Source organism: Tachyglossus aculeatus, chromosome 10 (genome assembly GCF_015852505.1).
Source record: "Tachyglossus aculeatus isolate mTacAcu1 chromosome 10, mTacAcu1.pri, whole genome shotgun sequence".
Classification (NCBI taxonomy): domain Eukaryota; kingdom Metazoa; phylum Chordata; class Mammalia; order Monotremata; family Tachyglossidae; genus Tachyglossus; species Tachyglossus aculeatus.
The window spans coordinates 57861418-57881963 of record NC_052075.1 but is presented as its reverse complement, the minus strand read 5'-3'; the positions used below and the strand labels follow the sequence as shown (position 1 = coordinate 57881963).

General features: G+C 57.8%; 2 protein-coding genes across 2 annotated transcripts; both read right to left on the bottom strand.

The window, feature by feature from the left end:
* Positions 1 to 5086: 5086 nt before the first annotated feature.
* HOXC8 (homeobox C8) lies at positions 5087 to 7679 on the bottom strand. The gene is made up of 2 exons (XM_038752408.1): positions 7244 to 7679; positions 5087 to 6022 (listed from the first exon to the last, which is right to left on the bottom strand). The coding sequence occupies exons 1-2, from the start codon at positions 7677 to 7679 to the stop codon at positions 5730 to 5732; spliced, it is 729 nt and encodes a 242-aa protein (XP_038608336.1). The 3' UTR covers positions 5087 to 5729.
* Positions 7680 to 14893: 7214 nt separating this feature from the next.
* On the bottom strand, positions 14894 to 17362 carry HOXC9 (homeobox C9). Its single transcript, XM_038752655.1, has 2 exons — positions 16635 to 17362; positions 14894 to 15233 (listed from the first exon to the last, which is right to left on the bottom strand). Exons 1-2 carry the CDS (start codon positions 17194 to 17196, stop codon positions 14989 to 14991), a joined length of 807 nt encoding a protein of 268 aa, XP_038608583.1. The 5' UTR covers positions 17197 to 17362; the 3' UTR covers positions 14894 to 14988.
* Between the last annotated feature and the right edge of the window lie 3184 nt (positions 17363 to 20546).

The following is a 20546-nucleotide window of genomic DNA, read 5'->3' as shown; positions in this document are numbered from 1 at the left end:
GAGTGTTCTGCGGAGCTCTCTCCGTACGGACAAACCACAATAAAAAGTTCACGTTCATGGATGCGATCCACATGACTCCTTGTGGCCAATCCAACTTGTGAGACGATCGTAAACTTTTATTACTCAGCTGTAAATTTTCTCCAAACAACCGGGAATGCGACGCATTTGTGTAGCGTGTGCAAACGGACTCCGGTGTCGCCATGTTTACCCAATTCTTTGCCAGCCTCGCCGCCCCGCCGCCCCCCAGCCCCCAGTCCCCAGCCTGCAGCCCCCCGCCCCCTGCCCTCCCCTCCCTCCGGCGGGGATGGGGTCGGGGCTGAGGGAAGTAAAGGGGGGCGAGGGAGGGAGGGAGGGAGGGAGGAAGAGAGGGAGAGGGTTCTGGTACGGGGCGGCTGTTGGGGGGGGCGATTGGAGGGGTGGGGTCTCGCCTTATATTTTACTTAGAAAATAGGGGTGGTGGGCTTCCCGGGGAGACTGTCGTGGGGGGAGGGACCCAAAGATTGATCTGGAAGCGGAAATATACACCCAGAGCTAGGGATGAGGGGATACACCCCCCGCTAGATTCATTTCATGCATAAAAATCCATCTCCCGCTCGCCCCCACGGGGGTCCCCCGAATAGAAAAGTCCGACTCCTTTTCTCCCCGCGCATCACTCTCCCTCTCTATCACCCCCCATCTTCCTCCAAGACCCCCAAACCATCGCGGCCCCCCTAAAGTACTAGCGGCGGGGACCCGAGTGACCCATCAGGGGGCCGCGAGGGCCTGTGGTCTCCCTCCCTCGGAGGACCCTCCAGGAGTCTCCGACTGATGAGCTGGATGGTCCTCCCTGCCTCCTTCCCAGTCCCCGCCCGCCTCCCCGACTGCGCTAGATGCCCTTTGGCTTCAGTTGAGCGCTCCCCCACTCTGTGAGACCTATTTATCCCAATCGGACCGACTTTCTCCCTTTGCCTTGTGAGGAGTAGGGGTGGGGATGGTTCGGGCGTACACCCCATTTTTTGAATTATTCCTTCTCCTGGGGCTCCCAGTCGGAACACCCAGCCGGGACCCCCACCGGGTTTGCCAGGCAGATTCTGTCGCCTCAAACCGTCTCAGGACCCCCTCCCAGTCTTCCCGCCCCCCTCCCCAGATTTATGGTTCTGGAGATAGGGGAGTGCACCCACAAAGAGTCCTGCTCAGTTCATCCCGAGGTACCGCCCGCGCCCGAGAGAGGGAGCGTCCCTATTCTTGATCATTCTCGGCCCTTTGGGGGGAGAAATTCATATTTTCTTTCTTTCTCTGCCCACTGCGGGAGCTCAGGTTGGGGTTGGGCGCACTGAGGTTCGGGGTGGGGGGATCACAGCTAGTGGCGACCATTTTTTGTGGGGTGTATACCTCTTCCAAGGGGGGGAGTACTCTTCCCTCCTTCGTCCTCCCCCCAAAACTCCCTTCTCTCTCTGGGAAGCTGTTAACTCCCCTGGCTAGGGCCGCCCGGAGGGTACCGCGCCCGCCTTTCAGAGCCGCCCATAAATTTTATAACAGGTAGTTAAAAGTTACGACGAGGACGAAGCGGACACAGCCTCTTCCCCCAACACAATAGCCCCCATCATCCCTGGTGAGGATTCGTGAAGAATAGGGTCTCGAACCCTCCGGAAATTTCAGCCTTAAGTCCCCGAACTAGCGCGCAACCTGTTCGGAAGGTCTTTTTTTTTTTTGTTTTCCCCGCTCTCTCTTTTTTCTTTTCTTTGTCTTTTATTTCCGCGACTCTGGGTCCTTGCCCCAGAATAGTCGGCAACTCCGCCACCTGGGTCAAGGAGATGGACTGTCCCTTCTGCCCTCTCCTTACTTCTCCAGAAACCCCAAAACCCCGGTCCTTTCCTCGCCCCCCCCCCCATCTCACCATTCCCGCTCCCCCGTTTTCAGATCCGTCCAGGCCCGCCAATTTCGTTATCTCCTACGACTGAGACGAGTGGGGAGGGGGCGACGGGGAGGGGGAGGAGGGAGAAAGGAGGGAGGAAAAAAGAAAAACGAAATTTCTTTCAGTTTAATAGCCGCATTATCCCAAGGCGGCAGAGGAGATTGCCATAATCAATCCGAGGGGAATGAGCCAGATTTTCGCACTCAGCGTTTTGAGGGGCTCCCGTTTTTCACAAATCACAGGCCCCATCTTCGAAGCTACTTTTAAGGCCCATAAAACGGCCCCATGGCGGGAAGCGTCCGTCCTTCAGCCGGTGAAACCGTCCGAATTCCAGAAATGCTGGACGATGATGATGGGGAGGGCTCCACCGCTTTATAGGGAGAGGAGGGAGGTTCGGTTCTCCCCATTCCGCTCCCCTAGCCCGACCTTCGCCTCCTCTTCCCTCACCCAGAGAAATAGCCGGCAGCCTTGAGCGAGCGCCCACAGGAGCCCATACTAACCAAAAAAAACCCCAAAACAAAAATCCATGTGTACCCCATTCCCTCTCTGAACCCTTTTCCACCAGCCCCAAGGACAGAGAGTCGTCCCCCTGGATTTGCCCAAATGCAGAGCCTTATATCGGGGAGGGGGAGACGGGGGAGAACGCTTTGAGCAGGCGGATTATTTCAGCGACGTTATAATGGGGTGAAGGGATTGATTGGGATTTGATTTCTTCCGATCCGGCTTGCGGATCAGCAAAATCAAGGATTACCCCCACCACAACATACACACACACACACACTCATCGAGAGTCAAAGACGCTCACAAATCCACACATGTAAAAACAGATAGTCTCCCACCCCAACGTACGCAGACCCACGCAAAAATACACACACAAAACTTTCTTAATCTTTTTCTGGTTCTTAGAGGTACATGGGGGAAAGCGAGAAATATTAGACGTGGAAGGCAATAGTTGGGGGGGGGAACACCCAAGGTGCGAAGATCTTTCGGCGGAAGGCAGAACGAACCCCACCCAGTCACGGAGAGAAGGTCGCGGCGCCCGGGAGGAGAGGCAACGGAGAGGATGCGGAGGGTTGCGGTTGGGGTGCTGGAGGGTGGCGGGCGTTTTCTCGAATGCGACTCCCCTAGGCGCACCCTCTCCCCCTTCCCCGTTCCCTCTACCCCCTCTTTGAACAAAACCCCCATACGACGCAGGTCCAGACCGATTCTTCCGCGTTATGCACGGGCAGGAGGCGGCAGAGACGCTGGGTCGGGAAGGGAAATCATGAAACCACCGGATTCCCGGGGCCCGAGGTCCGGACAGACACCGACTTTGACTCCAAAGTAGCCCAGAGGCAGCCCGGCTTTGAAGAGGAATCTGGTGCTGGAGAGGAGGGGTCTGGACAGTCCCCTGCCCCCGAACGAGCTGACTCAGCCAAACTCTATCTATGGAATCCGGGATTTTCTCATCCCTTCTTCCCCTGGAAAAAGCAGTTGAAGCCCGGGACCGTTCGGGAGAGCCCCTACCCCTGCCCTCCCTCCTCCTCTCAGTCACACAGGAGAGGAGATTTGCAACATCTCCTATGCAACGGTGTTGAGGGGGTCTCGGGGAGCGGGGCATTGCAGAAAGGCCCTCCCCCGACACATACACATACACCCCAAGGTCGGCTCTGGGGTCCCAAATCCTGGACGTGAGTTCCAGAAAAGGGCTAGGATCTGAACTCGTCAAAGTCGGGACCAGTGAGCGCCGAAGCCCGAGGATACGCCCGGCTCTCAGTAGAGGAAAAGCGGAGTGTCTCGTTTTCCTGTCCCTAGCCCTCGACAGTCTTCCCCCCATCACCTGAAAAAAAATTCCTTGCTGACCCTCTATAAGGTCCTGGTACCCCGGACTCCGTATCCCTCTCTCTATCTCAGCTCTCCTTGCCTGGGCTGGACCCCAGAAACTCCCCCCCTCCACAAATCTGAGCGGGGGAGACCCAGAGACTTGAATGGAGGGTCCCCCAATTCGCTTCCCTTTCCTTCTCGCCCTTAGGCCCCACCGGGGATGAGGAGGGAGGAGGGCAGACAGAGGGGTGAGTGGTGAGAAAAGAGGGAGCGTCTTTGTCTAAAAGAGAAGGAAGGGGAAATGTCTAGGGGCCTGGGACGGAGGTGGGGCGGGAACGAGATGGGGGGGACACACCGAAACACAAGTAGTCTAATCAGCCAGAATTCTTGGAATTTTCTCGCTCTCCTGCTAAGGCCCGTAGATGGGAGCCGAAAGCTGAATTATCCAGGACCCGGTTCAGCTCCCATTTTCCACCACCACCATGAAGAGCCGAGTGTGTCCCCGCTCTATTTCTGCCCCCCTCCCTCCTTTCTGCCCCGCTGCAACGCGCTTTTCAGTCCCCCTGGGGGTTGGAGGGTGTGTGTGTGTGGGGGGGGGGACATGCAACCTGCGAACCCAGACCGAGGCGGGGGGCTTGGGGCTGTCTGGAGAGAGCCGGGGTCGGCGAGAAATCGAGGCGATCCCGCTGTAGATGTTAGGTTTTTCTCCTTTTTTATTATTATGATGATGTCACGTATACAATACAAAGTACTCGAGCCAGAAACAGGAGCGGAAGACACACAATCTACATTCATAGCTGGACATAAAGACGGATGAACAAAAATCATTATAATAGATATTTTTTAATCTTTTTTGTCTTTTCTTTCGAGCATGTGGCATAAACAGATAGGTCAAGACAGACACTGTAGTAACGCTACGTTCAGTGCAATTTAATATCTAAGCTACCGAGATCCGAAACACAAAATAACACAACACTGTCGCTTTAGGCAGTTTCTGCTGTTGGGTATTTCTCCATAAAATAAGCAGCAACGGACGACAACAAAATCGCGATACGAATACTTTCAAAGCAGGTTTGTTTCCTATAGGTAGTGATAAAATACGCTTCTTTTTTTCCTTTTCTATTTTTCTCTTTTTTTCCCTCTTTTTTTTCTCTTCCCTGTAATTAGGAATAGCTTTCTTCTTTGTCTTCTTCTTTATTTTTCTTTTTCTTCTTGTTCTAGTTCTTTTTCTTCTTCTTCTTTTTTTTTCGCGTGATTATTGCAGGTTTCCCTTTAGGTAGTACATTAAAGATATTAATTATTATTATCATTATTATTATTCGAGCGCTTGCTGGGTCCCCGAAGAAGCGCAGTCTGAATCGGGGGCGAAGGGTGGGGGTGGGGGAGGGGACAAAGGGGACAGATGGATGGGTTTTAGGGGGGTCCTTGGCCTGGTATCCTCCAGGAAGGGGTGGAGTGGGGTCTGGTCCAGTGATAGGGAAGCGGGACACAGAACCCGGTAGTGTGGTTTGTCCCAGCCAGGGGGCAGTTCCATGATGGAGGAAGGGTAGGAAGGGAGAATTCCGAAGCCAACCCACAGAGAGCTATCGCTACCACGAAGTCACAAATAATGGGTCTCCCTAATTCTCCTGGGCTTCATGAGACAGGAGGAAGAGTGGGTGGAGGGCCGGGAGCAGCGCCCCAAAAATAAATACCAGGATGCAGAGTGGGGTGACCCAGCCTAAGGGGGAGGGAAGTGTCTGACAGTAGGAAGGCAGCGGGGAGGCCTGGGAGGGGGGCGGGAGAAAGTTTCCTAAGGGTCTTGTCGCCCCCCACGCGCCCCCCACCCCATAACCAAACTAGGGGAAGGCCAAGGGTTATAAAAGGGGAATCGCAAGTGTCTGACAGGTAGTTAGTGTTGTGTGTTTCATTCTATCATCTATAAAAGCGAATGGCAGTCGTAAACATTTCGGTTTATCAGCGACCATAAAACCAGACTTCAAGGGAGTTGCTAAAGGAAAAAAAAAATCTCTCTCTCCCCCCCCTCTTCCCCTCAGTCCTTGTTTTCTTCTTTTTCTTCCTCTTCTTTCTCCTCTTCTTCGTTCCCCTCTTCCTCCGCCTTCTCCTCGTCCCGGGCTCCAGGCAGTTTATCCTTGTTATTTTCCTTTTTCCACTTCATCCGCCGGTTCTGGAACCAGATCTTCACTTGTCTCTCGGTCAGTCCTAGGGCGTGAGACACCTCGATCCGCCGCTTGCGTGTCAAGTAAGGGTTGAACAGAAACTCCTTTTCTAGTTCCAGAGTTTGATATCTGCTGTAAGTCTGCCGGCCGCTGCGCCGACCCGGGGCTGGGGAGAACACGGCAGATCCAGATGGGTTAGATTAGGGGGGCGCGCGGGGGTCGCCTTCCCCATCCTCTCTCCCTCCTCCCAGGCTTGCCCTCCCCCCCCCCCCCCACCCCTTCCTCCCCTGAGCGGAAGCGACTCAGGGAGCTAGAGAAAGGGGTGTGTGTATGTGTGTGTGTGTGAGTGTGTGTGTGTGTGTGTGTGTATGCGTGTGTGTGTTTGTGAGCGTGTGGGGGGGATTAAAAATAATTTTAAGGGAGCTGAAAGGGGGCGATAGAGGGTGAGGGGGGCATCGTGGAACTTGGGGGGCTGCAGAGGAGAAAGCCCGGGCACAGCGATACCCTTCCGGAGGCGGAACCAGCCGGCGACTTCCTTTTAGCTCTGTTTGGGCGTGTATGTGGGTTAGAAAAGAAAGGAAAGCGGCCGGGCAGCCGGGAGAGGAGGCTGAGGGTTCCGGGAAATTCCCGGTCTCTTTCGGCCACCGAATGGTGCGCGAGGATCCGAGAAGCGAACCCCTCAACTGGGTCAGGGTTTGAAACGGGGACTTCCAGTAGACCTGGCCCTTCCGGGCCCGGCAGAGCTGAGAACTTTTATTTCTCTCGCTCTCTTTCCCTCTCTCCGTTTTTCCCCTTTTACTTCGAAATGGGCCACTCGGCCAAGTTACTTTCCTCTGTTATCCCCGGCCACCAGTATGGGGTCTCCAAGAGACCTAATTTAGTTCCTCAAACGCCTCCCTCACCCACCCTCAGCTCTGTGAAAGCTACTGTCTGGGGTGAGGGGCGAAGGGCAGCGAATATGGGCCACTCTGGGCCTTTGGGGTCGAGGTAGGGGGTGGGGGATTTTTGACAAACTGGCGTTAAGTTGAGGCAAAGTTGGGAGAACTGAGGTCGGGGTGTGTGTGTGTGGAGGGGACTCAGAGTTTCTTTCGCCTTGGGAAACAGCAGGGGACCCCCCATCTTGCTCCCCTCCTCCCCACACAACCCCCGCCCCCAGCCACACACACTCCGGGGCCTATATCCCACGGAGACTTTCTATTTCAAGACCAGTAGTCTCTTCCTCCTCCCTATCCTTCCCCCCACCCCCTCAGTCATAAAAACGAGTTTTCCTTTAAGGAGAGGTGGGGATTTGTTTCTTTTTAACCCTTTTCGACACCCCCCGAGAGAGAGAGAGAGAGTTCGAGAGTGGGAGAGGGAGAGAGAGAGAAAAGAAGGATCTATTTCTCACCGTGCGGTCTCATCCATGGGAACATGAGGCTGGGCGACGAATTTTGATTTAGGTGGCCCTGTCCCTCGTTACTGTTACTGTTGGAAGACGATTTACAGTCAGGATACTGCACGACGCTCGTCTCTTGCTGGGCCCCATAAAGAGACTGACGGGGGAGACTCTCGTAGCCATAGAACTTGGAGGCGTCGCCGTGACAGGTCAGAGAGCAGGGGTTCTGCTGGTAGCCGGGGTTGGAGATCCCGGAGGTGCCGTGGTGGAAGAAATCTTGGACGTGGTGCGACGGGTGCTGGAAGCCGGGCGCCGCGGTCCCCGGTCCGTATACCAGGGCATGGCTTCGCCCCACGCCCTGGGGGAACCGGCAGTCATAATAGGTCGGTTCCAGGGACTCGCCGCCTTTGTATTTGGAGAACAGGGGGTTGACAAAATACGAACTCATAGCCGGAGCTCATGAAAACCGGGCGGACCCCCCCTCCCTCCCCTCCCCGCTCTCTTGAACGCGCCCCCCCCACTAGAGCGCGGGGGTCCCCCCCACCCCCCCCAGCCCAGGCTGGTCCTCCGCGGTTTGCAGAGGCCTCCCCCCCACCGAAAAAAAAAAGATCGAGGCGCTCTCGCCGGGCTGGGCGGGGGAGGGGTGGGCTGTCGGGGGTCCTTTCCGAGGGGTTCTGGGGAGAGAGAGTGGCTCCCGCCGGCTCCCGCCGTTGCTTAGAGATTCTCCATGGGCTGTGGAGTGGGGGGGGGGGGGGCGGAGGGAGAGGGCGGGGGAGCCTTAAGTCGGAGTCCCTGACGCGCTCCGCGTCTCTCGTTACTGTCGGTAGGTAGAGTTGATTCCCTCCCCTCTCCTCGCCGCCTTCCCTTTAACAGCCTGAGCGAATTCTTCAGACTCCCGGCGGCGGAGGGGGTCTCACACGCGATTCGTGTTCATCAATCCACGAATGGAGACAGGAGAGAGGGCGAGAGAGAGAGAGAGAGAGAGAGGGAGAGGGAGAGGGAGGGAGAAAGCACCGAGAGAGAGGGAGAGAGCGACAGAAAGGGGGAGAGAGAGAGATGGGGGTGGCGGTGGGGAGTTGGGGGGGCTTGGGGCTCTAGACCTCGCAGAAACAGGAAGAGGAGGGGGCGCGGGCGGGAGGGGGAGGGGGAGGCGAGGGTGGGGGGAGAGCAAGCCAGACGAGAGCGAAAGTCGTTGGTGCGCATTAATATTTGAAGGTGCCTCCCCCTTACGCCCCCCCCCTCCCCGCACCCCCTTCCCCGCCTCTTCACTGAGAACAGGAGACTCGTACGCGGCCGAGGTCAAGTCAGGTCACCTCAACAGGTACGAGGGACTCGCAGAGGGGACAGGCCTCGTGGGGAGGGGGGAGAGTTTGGGGGAGAAGGGAGGGCGGGAGAGTCCTCCAACGCCCTTCTACCCCATCTCCCCAGCTTCTCATAGCCTTCGCCACCCGGCACCCCACACTTCCCCGCGTCTTGGCTAAAATTCCCGCTCCTGCGGTCACCTCCTTCTCCCGAGGTTTATCCCGCTGACCCCACGAGCGCCCCTGGGAAGGAGATGGCGGAGGAGACAGAGACGGAGAGACAGCTAGGGAGACAGAGCTACGATTATCCCGCCCCAGCCGAGCGTCTTTGTTTTTGTGGGCCTTTTCCCTGGCCGGATAGGGGCGAAGGGATTGCGGGTTCCAGGGGGTCGGAAGGCTTGGCCGAAGCCGAGCCCTTGCTTCCGGATTAGACCGAGTGCCTTGGCGCCTCAGGTTTTAGGGTCGCCGATGCCTTTCGGGAAGTCTGGGGGTTCGGTAGGGTGAAGTGCTGGGTCCCTGGCCCCCAAACTGCCCTGGGCCCGGCATCCTTCCGGGGACAGCTGCCTCACCACTCCCGTCTCCACGGCCAGCCCCGTAAATACGCATTCTTTGCTCCCTACTGCCCCGGTCAGGGACACAGTGCGGATATTACACACACACACACACACACACACACACACACACACACACACACACACACACACACAAATGCTTCTACTGCCCGGCCAGTGGCACAATGCCAATACTGATATTTCATGCACATACTATAATACACAAACAATCTCAATAACACACACCCCCTCAGTAACACACACACACTCAGTAGCACACATAACCTCAGTAAATCATATCCTCTACTACTAACACACACACCCTCAGTAGCACACGCATCGTCATGAACACACAACTTAGTAGCATCCACACTGTCCCAGTAAAACACACACACACTCATGGGCCCCCACACTCTTTTCAGTAAGGCACACACTCTCCCACTAATGTAACACACACATACTCACATTTTCCTGGAAACACAGACACACAAACCCTCAGTAATCCACATACAGTATCCACACACACATTCACCCAGGCTCTCTCATACACACGGAACCTCAGTAATATGCACTCTCAGTAACACACATATAATCTGTTACACCTTCCCCGTCATACACACACACACGCACGGCTTCAGTAAGAAGCACACACTGCCACAAAGAGAAACTCATTGTAAGGAAGCTTCCAGCAGCCACACTCTTGTCCTCTCCCTTGTGGCCAAGCTCCTTTCCAGGGCCACGGACAACTGTCTGTTTCCAAAGCCCTGCTACCTCGCACCCTCCCAATCCCTGCACAAAGTCCAGTGGCTTTCCCTCCAAACGGACTTGGGTCGCCTACACTCTATTCCAGAGGCCCCCATCAAAACAGAGAAGTTGCCCTGACCACTGGACTGTGAGGAGGCCTGCCCTAAACCCAGGCCTGAGCATGAGAGTGGACACATAACAAGCTCTCCCCACCAGACCTAGGGTCTGCTCCTGCCCTTCACACCCAGACACATCCAGTAATCGCCAGTGGATAAAGACACCCACACACTCATGCCTACACCACTCACACAGACAAACCCACCACCCATTCACACGACTGCCATCAGATAAAGACATCCACACACAACATCCACACACACAAGCCTACACCACCCGCACAGACAAATCCACCCCCCACTCAAACATGTAGATTTAGATGAGTACAACATATTCTACAGACATGATTGGCTTATACAGGCAGAAGAGGGGACCCGGGACACACATGTACAGACACTGAATTCGGATAGACTCAGTTGTATATATCAACATACAGACACTGAATTCGGATAGACTCAGTTGTATATATCAACATACATGTATACAGGCACACACCACAACCATATACACTTAGACTCAAGCACAGACCCAGCCACATTGTACATCTACACAGACGCATATAGCTATACACATACACATACAAAACGTACCTACACACACTTACACATCCTGATTCAGACGCACACCCACACACCCACACACCCAGACGCACACCCACAGAGGCCCCCACACTTACCCATCCGAACACAAATAGACCCACACGGACACCAGGACACACATTCGGATTCAGACACTCGCGCAAACACACATACACATATCTACACCCAGATGAAGTCGAATCTTTCACGACCCTCGACAAGTCCGTTCGCTTTCTTTCTCCCCCACTGCTTTCCAGGGCTAAACGAGGGACGGAAAACCTTTTCGTAGTCCCTCGACCCCCTCATTTCCCCCCGCCCCGATTCTCCGCGACGAATTGGTCCCTGAACATAGTGCGTTATAGTCGCTCGCGAAGAAGCTTTTTCACGGTGGCTTCGGCTTTCGGCCGCTCAAAGCCCAGTTTCGTCGCCGAATACAGCACTCTCCCAGGGATGGGGGTCAGGGGAGAGGGTCGGGAGTCAATTAGGAATCCGCCCGGAGCCCCGCCGATCCTCTCGCCTCCTCACAGGCCCTTTCTCTTGGATTCCCTCTCCAACTCCGGGATACAAAGCTGGAGCCTGTGAGGGGCAGAGAGAGAGGGCGGAGAGGGACATTTCTTCCAGGGGTTGGGGGGCACTGCCCCGGGACGTTGAGGAACATGGGAGAGGCAGCCTCCCACCCTCCTGTGACCCAGTATCCTGCTTGGCCCTTCCCCAGAATCCGGCCGCAAAGGTCCTTCTGCGCAATCCGTTCCGAGGGGCCGGACCGTCCGCATTTCAGGCCTGGTCTTTAGAGCGGGTGGCGAGGGCTGGTGGTGGAAATCGCTCGACGCTTTCATGGTGCAGCCAACCCCCCGCTATAAACGCATTTCTCCGAGTCTTTGTGTCTCCGACTAGGATTGCGGCCGAGAGAGCGGCGAGCCGGTATGCTCTCCTGACACCTCTCCTTCTGGGGTCTGGGGACCTGGTGGGGAAAGGGAGGCTGAGCCGGTACCCCACGAGAGCGAGTTCGACCCCCGTCTCCTTCGGACGTTCCCTTGGGTCCTTCTATCCCCACCCCGCCCCTGCCCGGGGAGGGTTTCGCTGGAAATAAAGGAAAAAAAAAATGAAACCCCCTTCCCTTCACTCTCGGTACGTTCTTGACTCGTCCCTGCGGCCTTGGCCCCTGCCTGACCTGCGGGATTCGGGCCCGTTTTTTGAGCTGGGAGAGGATCGGGTCCAGTTACCCTTCTGGTGACGGTTATAATATTACTTATTGTGTGGCTGGAGTAGGGGCGGAAGGGGGGACGCTCGAGTGGGGTGCTCTCGGCCCCAGGTACCAGGGCGCGGGCAGGTGGCTTGGTATGCAGTTACCAGTTGCGACTGATGGGACTGATAACGTTACTTGTTTAGATTTGTGGATTATTTTTCTCCCTCTTTCTCTTCCCGAGAAAGCCGGGAAGGCGAGGGAGGGAGAGAAAGAGGGGGAGAAAGGGAGAGGGAGCGAGAGAGAGAGAGAGTAAGTGTGTGTGTGTGTGTGTATGTGTGACTGTGTGTGTATATGTGTGTGTGCGCGCGCGCGTGTGTGTAGCGCGGCGGGGAGGGGGGACGAGCCTAGTAGACCGCAGGGTTTCTAAGATTGAGCAACAGCGCCACCTAGCGTCCCCGACCGCCCACTTCACGCGGGAGCGGGAATGCAAAGCGGGCCACGGGAGGCGAGATGGGCTTCGGTCTCTGGGGGTCTAAGGAAGAGCAGGTTGGATCCGGGGAAGAGGCGTCCCCAGACCACACGTCCCTTCCCAAAACCCTAGCAAGTCCAAAACCGTGGGGAAGCTCGCATCCGTGTCCTACCCAGCTCTCCACAGTGATCCGGCCGTAGCTGGGGATGGGGGGTGGTGGGGGAAAGGGAGAGCTGGGAGAGGGAAAGAAGGGGTCGCGAGAGAGGCAGATGTGGAAGGGCAGGGTTGGGTTCTGGGCTGCTCCACCTTCCGAGCGCCCTCCACCCCCGTGGATCTTCTCCACGCCTCCCCCTCACCCCCCACACACCGCCACCCCCCCGGCTCTGCTGTCTTAGCTCACTGCCCCCCGCCCCGCCCGGCCTCCGACGTCGCCCCAGAGGTCCTGCCGGCCGCGGCCCGTAGACAAAACACTTCTATAATCCGATTTCAAAGGGGAGAGCGCCCACTTTATTTAAACCATAAAACAATTACGCCCAGACGTCTAGCCTTCGCGATGCCGTTTTGTTCAGTTCTATTCAGGTCTGAGCGCAGAGAGACAAACAGCGTCGTAAAACTGGCATTTGGGGGCTTCGGAAGCGGACTTATCAGTGGATTTCCGAAGAGAAACATCCTTTGCGGGTTTGAATAGCAGGGGGAGGGGGGAAAGGGAGGGGGTCGTCCGCCCGCCCTCCCCCATCCTCCTTCTGTCCCCCAGATTATTGAAAATCCATAATAAGAAACAACCACCAACAGCAGCAGCAGCCTCGGCCGCCGCACCACAGTCAATCCCGGCTTAAGGGTCAATGAGTTCGGAGGCGGAGCCGGACTCTGCGACCTTAGCTCCGCCGCCCTCTGTTCTCCCCCCTGCTCCTCCCTCCCATCCAAGGGTGGGTGCTGGATTCTGGGGGGCCAAACACCCGACCCCAGTGGGGCGAACGGGAAAAGAGGAAGGGAGACACCATCTCCCCCCCACCAAAAAAAAAAATGGCAGTCGGAAGTGTTCCGGGAGGATCTTTCTAGGGTTAGAGGCAGCCTAGTTCAGCAATCTGCCCCGACCGCCCCCCACCACCTCTCCTCGGGAGGGGCACAGGACCCCAACCCGGAAACAGAGGGGGAAATCGAGAGGAGAGGATACCGAGGCAGCTCTCTCGTGAGAATCTCCGGAGCCCCCCTTTTGTTGGGGGGTGGGGATAAGAGAGGCGAGAACGAAGAAGTCCGGGTGCACAGAGAGGCTACTACAGCCCCGGCATAGCCTCAACCTCCGTCCTTCTCCCGGCTCGGTCGAGCGGGCCTGGAGGCTGGAGGTACCCGCACCGGGCTTGGAGATTGGTTTTTTGGGGGACGAAGCCCTGAGCATACAGCCTCGCTGGGCCGAGCTGCAGATATTAAAAAGCTATATTTCATTCGGGCCAAATTTAATAGCTTCCAGACTGGGGATTTCCGAGAAAGGGGGGGACCTGTTTGTGATTATGAAGCGGGAGAAGGGGCTCGGACCGACCCCGAGTGGCTCTGCGGGGGGAGGAGAGGGGTCGCACCCCACCCGTCTCCATCAGGATCTCGCTCCTCCAAGTCTGCCCGGCGCTGGGGCCTTCCATCTCCGCGCTTCCCAGATTTCCTACCCTCAGCTTCTCCGCACCGTTTCCCAACCCCATTCCAAGAGGCAAATAATAATAATTAAAAAAAATAAATAAAAATCCGCGATCTACGGATCGTGGGACCCTCCCGCCTCACCGTCCTCGGCCTTCCAGCCCGCCGGACCCCCGGTCTCCAAGGCCCCTGGCTTAACGCGGGTCCTCGAAGGACCGGTCTCCGGGCCCAAACCCCGTTCGAACTGCCTAGTTTGGATTGCTTTCTCCCATCTCTCCCCCACAGTTTCCGGATCATAGTTTTCTATGATCCCATAGATTTTAATCACCCTCCCCACCTTGTCCGCGCCCCGAATCCTGTTCCAGGCGCCCACCCCCCGTACCTCGCCATGCCGCCGTCTCCCCAAAAAGACCTTTCCCAACCACCCCCGCCTCCGTACCCCCCACCCCCCATCCCAGTACATCGCTGGTCCCGCCGGAAATAACGACAGTCCCACGGCTTGCTTTTACGTGGATTTTTTTTGTGGGGGTGTGTGAGTGTGTGTGTAGGTGTGTGAGTGTGTATGTGTGTGTGTGTGTGTATGTGTGTGTTTTGGTTTTGGGAGTGATTTCGATATATTAACACAGAGCTGTTCCACTACGACACATCGCGACAGGACACAGGACGATAGGGCCCGGGGACCCGGCCAGCCCCGGCCCAGGAATCCCCGGGGGGTCGGGGGGGCGGCCCCGGCCCTGCTCTGGCGGCGGGGAGCGGGAGGGCGATACCCCCCTTTTGTCTCTTTCCCTCTGTTCTGTACAAAATCGAAACGCAGGGCGACCTCGGGGCCGCGGGGGCAGATTAAGTTACGAAATAAAATACTAAAAATAAAATAAAATAGATAGGACTGGTTCAAGTACTGGATCCGGGGGTTGGGTGGGGAGGAGGGGGGATGGAGGCTGAACCCCCTCTGGACAAAAGGAAAAGATTCTCCGCTGTGTCGCCGCTTCGCCTCGCGGCCGTCCCCCGCTAACTCTAACACCAATGCTGCACACTGAGACTCAAAAACAATTTTTCCTTTTCCTCTTTCTCTCTCTCGCTCTCTCTCTCTCTTTCTCCGTCGGGGAGGGGGGCGGGGGGGGCATTTCTTCGCCCTCTCGGTCGGCGCCGGCCCCCACCCCCGCCCGGCCCCGGCCCCCCAGGCGCCTAAGACTGCTCCTTCTCGCTCTTTTCTTTATTCATTTTTTTCATCTTCATCCGCCGGTTCTGAAACCAGATTTTGACCTGGCGTTCCGTGAGGTTCAGGACCCGGGCCACCTCGTATCGTCGGTCCCTGGTTAAATACATATTGAACAAAAATTCCTTCTCCAGTTCCAGAGTCTGATACTTGGTGTAGGGGCAGCGCTTCTTCCGCGTGGATCTCGCGTGGATCCAATTGGCCACTGGGTTACCTGCGGGAGGAGCAGGCAGGGTCAGGTTGTGCCTTCAAAACCCACCTGAACCGACGCCCCCGCCCCCACCCTCACCGGGGCCGGCCGCCGCGGGAGATATCAAAACCCTCCAGACGCCCGGCCCGCCCCCCACCCCCCTCCCCGCCCGGTGGCAGTCTCAGCCGGACCGCCTCATAAAAAGCCCCAAATTCCCACCGTTTCATAGGCCCATAAACGCTTTTCGCTCTTGTTTTTTTCCCCCTATTTTTATAGCTCGGACTCCCCCGTCTCTTCCCTACTGCCCGCCGCCCCCCACCTCCACCCCCCAGCCCACCCCCGACCGCCATTCTCCCCCGAGCCCCCCAGCCCGGTTCTGCCCAGAACCCCGCTAGGGCGAATTGGCAGCTGGGGAAGGGGGAGAACAAGGGTTGCCCTTCCTGTCTCCTGATGCTGGGGCAGAGGGATTGGGGTGGGGGGACGGGGAGCGAGGCCCCACCGCCAGGAACGGCATAAGGACACCTTCAGCCGGGGTAGGTGGCTGGGGGGAGGCTTTGGGGTTGGGGACCCCAGCCGCCCTAGGCTCCCTGCCTCCTCTTCTCGGGGTTTCTTCGACCCTGGACTCAGAACCTCGTCTTTACTCTGCGGGTCCACCTCCATAAACGGATATTGACTTTCCTTCTTCATTTTCACTCCGCTTTCCCCAACGTGGCCTCTTCTGCTCCCCCAGGCTCACCCCCCAGCCCCGCTCGAACCCCTCACCTCTGATCTCCTCTCGAATCCAGAACGACCCCAGCCCCAGGGAACCGGCTGGTTACCCTCCCGCCGCCCCGCCCCTCCCCAGCTCCCTTCCTTTCCTAAAGCCCGGAGGGTTTCCTTCGGGTTCCGCCTCCTGCCTTCCCCTCTGGAAGGTGGGCTTAGAGGTCAGGGTGGCCGCTCTCAACTTCCACGCCTGCTTGCCCCTCGTCCCCAGCTCTTCTACCTCCTCGAGTGGGGCACGGGGGGACCGGACTTGGGAGGGGGGAGTGGGGAAAGAGGAACTCTCTGCAGTGCGTTTTTTTTTTTGTCGTGTTTGGGTTTTTTTTTTTTTTTGGTGGTTGTTGTTGGGGTTTTTTTTAATTTTAATCCTGGAGGGTTTCCTCAGATCAGAACAATTGAAGCCCGACTTTCTGGGGGTGACTCTTAGAAAGCCAAGGGAGGGAAGCCAAGCCAGAGAGTCGGGTCCCCCTTCACCCCTCGGGGTGCCCCCCACCTTCCTGTGCCCGGGGCGAGCTTTTAAAGGTAATTCGCTTTTATTGAGTCTCTTCGCGGCGGCTATAACTCCATTCCTCACTGGTTTACCCCCCCCTCCGCCCCCCGCCCTTCCTCCGCTCCCTCCCTCCCTCCTTTCGCCCGGGTTGTAAAGGGGAATTACTCCGGACTTACTCGGATCCAGATCCGTCTTCTCCTCTTTGTGTTTGCTGCCGGCCAGGGCGTCCGACTCGGGGGAGGGCAGGGCGTGCGGGGTCCGCTCCCGGAGCTCGCCGGTGGATCCGTACATGTAGTCGGCGTAGCCCCGCGCGTCCCCAGGGCCGCAGTCCGCCCGGCGGCCCGGGTAGGCGTCCGGCTTGAGCGCGTAGGGGCGGCCGCCGGCCGCGAAGCCCGGGAACGAGACGGCTCCCGAGAGAGGTTCCAACCACGTTCGCATGTACCTGGAGTCGGCGCCGATGTGGGGCTGGTGCGTGTAGGGGTGGTACACGACCGACGACTGCGTAGGCACCGGCGCCCAAGACGTGCTGAACACGGCCGGCTTGGGGGCGAAGCTGCAGGACGGGAAATCCGAGCACTCCGGGACCAAACCCGGGGGGCGGGCGGCCGCCGGGTGCGCGCCGGGGGCCGGGAACCGGGAGGCGAGCAGCTCGTCGCCCTCGTGGCCGATCAGCGAGTCGACATAATAGTTACTTATCGGCCCGGTCGCCGACATCGTCAGCGCCTCTTTTACATTCATAAGATTATTGTATGAACTGTATATGTACTTTTTATCTGCCCCAGAACAATCAAGGCAGGTAATTATTTTTCAACGTTTTCCCCGCCTCCCATTGGCCGGCCGCGCCCCACGTGATCGTATTTACCCAAAAATACGGCGCGGATCAATGCGCAGGGATTTGATTTTTTTTTTCCTTCGCTGATCCCCACGACCTGGCTTCTCCCGAGGAGAAGGAAAAATCCTAGAAATTAGACGACCCCCCTCCCCTCCCCGCTCTCCTTTACCCCTTTCCGAATAGCTGGCAATTCACCAGAGGACACCCCCCCACGCCCCCTCCCATTGAGGTTTTTTTTTTAACCGGGGTGGAAAAGCCCCCTAAAGCCCCCGCAACTCTAGACCTTCCTTCCCCTCTCTACCGCGCCCCCCAAGGACAGGGAAGAGGGGAGCTTAGGAGCGGGGGGGGCGGGTGATGTGGCGGAGAAAGCAGAGGAACTATTTCTTGACGTAATCTATGTCTGTCTGCTCCGACGCTCCTGCAGCCTGTGGGAGCCGAGATGCCGCCGATTGTCAACCCAGAGTGCGGCTTTCCAACATCCCCTGGGCTGGGGGATAGGGGCACCTACCCCTCAGCAGGGTGGGGGTGGCAGACTTGGGGTACCTACTTTCCCTCGGGCCTGCCTGGGCACAGGGCCTCTGGGGGTGAGGGAAGGGACTGGAGGGGAGGGAGCCGTGGTGATTGCGGCTTTAAGTTCATCCTCGGCCAACTGGACCGTTGTCACCGAGGTCCCCCCGGATTCCGTTGGGTTTGCCAGTAGGTTGCGGGGGGATGGGGGGGGGTGATCTGCTCCTCTCCGCGTACCCCTCCCTCTGAGAGTCCTCCCTCCCCTGACTCGACTCCCCTCCTCTCTCGGGGTGTTCCCCCTGTCTTTGGCTTTTGAATTCATAGTGTCTCCCCATTTCTCTTCCCCAGTTTCCGAAAGACGGAGCAGAGATCGCCCCAGCTGGAGAGGAGTCGCCCCTCTGCCCCCCGTCTCCCCACCCCCGGGGCCTCAAGCCCTCTGACCCCCGCACTTCTCTGCCAGTCTCCCTGTGGCCAGGGCTGGTGAGCCCACGGCCGGCCGCGAGGCGCTCGTTTTTACGTCCTTCAATAAACATTTTACGAGGATCATTTGATTGTTCATAAATGTGTCTTTCATTAAATAAAACTCGAGGCTGTTTGCGGAGCGGGGAAAGGCCGAGTCCAAACGGGAGAAAACAGTTCGGTGGGATGGGGGGTAGGGGACGGGCGGGCCGGGACCGAGGTGGTATGTAGGGGGTCTTTGCAGTAGATTGGGGGACTTTGATTTGTTTCTGGGGTTTCCCCCTCACTTCCTGGCTCTTCTGCTCTGAGCTGGCTGTCTTCCCTCATCCACTCCCTCCCCCATTTTCGATCTGTCCTTCCCGCCGGACTGCCTGCTTGTCTGTCTGTCCGCAGAGAAGGAAAGAGTTGACGAAGCTATTTGATTCCGAAATCCGATTGGGGGGTTCGGTGACTTGGGGTGGGACTGGAGTGGGGAGAGTCTGGGGCGCAGGGGACGATCGGAGTCGAGACCCACGCTTTTCCACACCCTTCTGCTTCCCCTCCGCCCTCGAGAGGGATAGCTTGGACAGCCCTCTCTCCGTTTGAGCCTGGTTGTCCCTGACCTTCTGACCGCCCAGACGGGAAGGCAGGGAGACTGAGAGGAGACGGCTGCGCTGGAAAGCCCGGGGTGGTGTCGACAAAGCAGCACCCCGAATGGGGAGGCAGTGGTCATTGGTCCCGCGTCCCCTCTCCCCCCTTCCCAACCTCTGAGAGCCCTCGTCCAGCGGCCCCGAGACGCCTTACATTTCGGCCGAGCGGGGCTCCAGTGACTATGCAATAGAGGAGGGAACCTAACCCACCAGCCGAGATGGCTTCGGCCCCCAGCCCCCGCCTCGAGCTCTGCCTCGCTTCTCATCCCCGACCCCTTCTCCGCCGCAGGTGGGGGAGCTCCGCCTCTCTAAAACTCAAACCCCAAGCCCCAAGACCAAAGTCCATCCCCTGACCGAAACGTTTCTCGGTGGCTTTGATGGAGCGAGTTTAACTGTCAATCAAAAATGGTCGCTGACTAGTTCAAGGAAAAGGCAGGCGAGGGGAGGCACCGGTAAAAATAAATAATCATCCGAATGATCCCAGGAGTAGTCCGAATAATAACTTCCATAATTCCAGTGCCAATCTGGATGTCAGTCCCCCATCGTTCCAGCGCGAACCCGAATCAACCAAAGAACAAGAAAAATCCCTCTCCGGGGGCTGGCGCGAGGGCCTGGCCCGGGAGGCGGCAGCCGGACACAGCCGGCTCCGGTTTCGGGTTGTAGCTGAGGGGAAAAGCTGAAATAGCTGTACAATGGGACCGAGCCCGTGGGGAGACAGAGACACGCAGAGACCCGGAGAGGCGCAGAGAGACAGAGTCCGGGTCTGGCAGAGAATGGAAGAAGGGAAATCGAGAATGAGAGAGAGAGGGAGAGAGGGGAAAGGGGAAAAGACGGGGAGAATGGGATGTGAAATGAACTAAAGGACGCGAAAGCCTAGAGAGGAGGAGGAGGAAGTGGAGGAAGAGGAGGAGAAGGAACGAGGACGAGGATGAGGAGGGAGGGAAGGGGTCAGACTAGTGAGGGGAGGAAACAGAGGGAAGAACCGGGAGAGAAGCGAGGGGCCCGGAAGAGCACTCTGGGACCCAAATGTGCAGAAAAATCGCCTTTGTCCGTCCCATATCGTCCGGTGCCGACGGAGCCATTGCTGGGGGCGACCCAGCCGGCGAGGCTCGCCCCCCCCTACTCCCCGCAGACAAGGTCAATAATTCGATTTTGAACCCCCGCTCCCAGCCATACAAAGGAGCAAAGCCGGGTGGTACGGAGAGCCGGTGGAGGGGCCCGCGGGGCTCGCCGTTCCCGCGGCTCTGCTGCCTGCCTGCCTCTTGGCTCCAGGCGGACAACCCCCCGAGCCTTGACAGGGCTCCACCGGACAGGCCGAAGCGCCGCACTTGTCTAGGGAAGGGGGAAGGGGAGAAAACGGACCGACAGCTCATCCCCCTTCCGCCTCAACGTCGCTTCCCTTCTCCCCCAGAGGGCTGAATCCCGAGGAAAAACTCGTCACCATCCTAACGCAGCGTCGCCCATTGATTTTCCCCCCAGTCAGATTTGGCTTTCAATGGCTCCCGCCTTCCCTGAGCCCCCGCAAGACGGCCTAATCCTCCCCGAGATGGAGCTTTCGCCCCGGGACGGCTTCTGCCTTCTCCTCGGGCCCCCCAATAAGACCCCGGCCCTGCCCCTGTCCCTTCTGGTTTCACAGATCCCAGCCGGCTCCGACGAGGAAA

What these genes read in the sequence shown, in the direction of transcription:
- HOXC8 (XM_038752408.1), bottom strand. Translation starts at nt 7,679, where the DNA reads ATGAGTTCGTATTTTGTCAACCCCCTGTTCTCCAAATACAAAGGCGGC. An exon ending in CCCATGGATGAGACCGCACG is followed by an intron (nt 6,023 to 7,243) that starts GTGAGAAATAGA and finishes TGTTCTCCCCAG; the next exon opens with CCCCGGGTCGGCGCAGCGGC.
- HOXC9 (XM_038752655.1), bottom strand. Translation starts at nt 17,196, where the DNA reads ATGAATGTAAAAGAGGCGCTGACGATGTCGGCGACCGGGCCGATAAGT. An exon ending in GAAGACGGATCTGGATCCGA is followed by an intron (nt 15,234 to 16,634) that starts GTAAGTCCGGAG and finishes CTCCTCCCGCAG; the next exon opens with GTAACCCAGTGGCCAATTGG.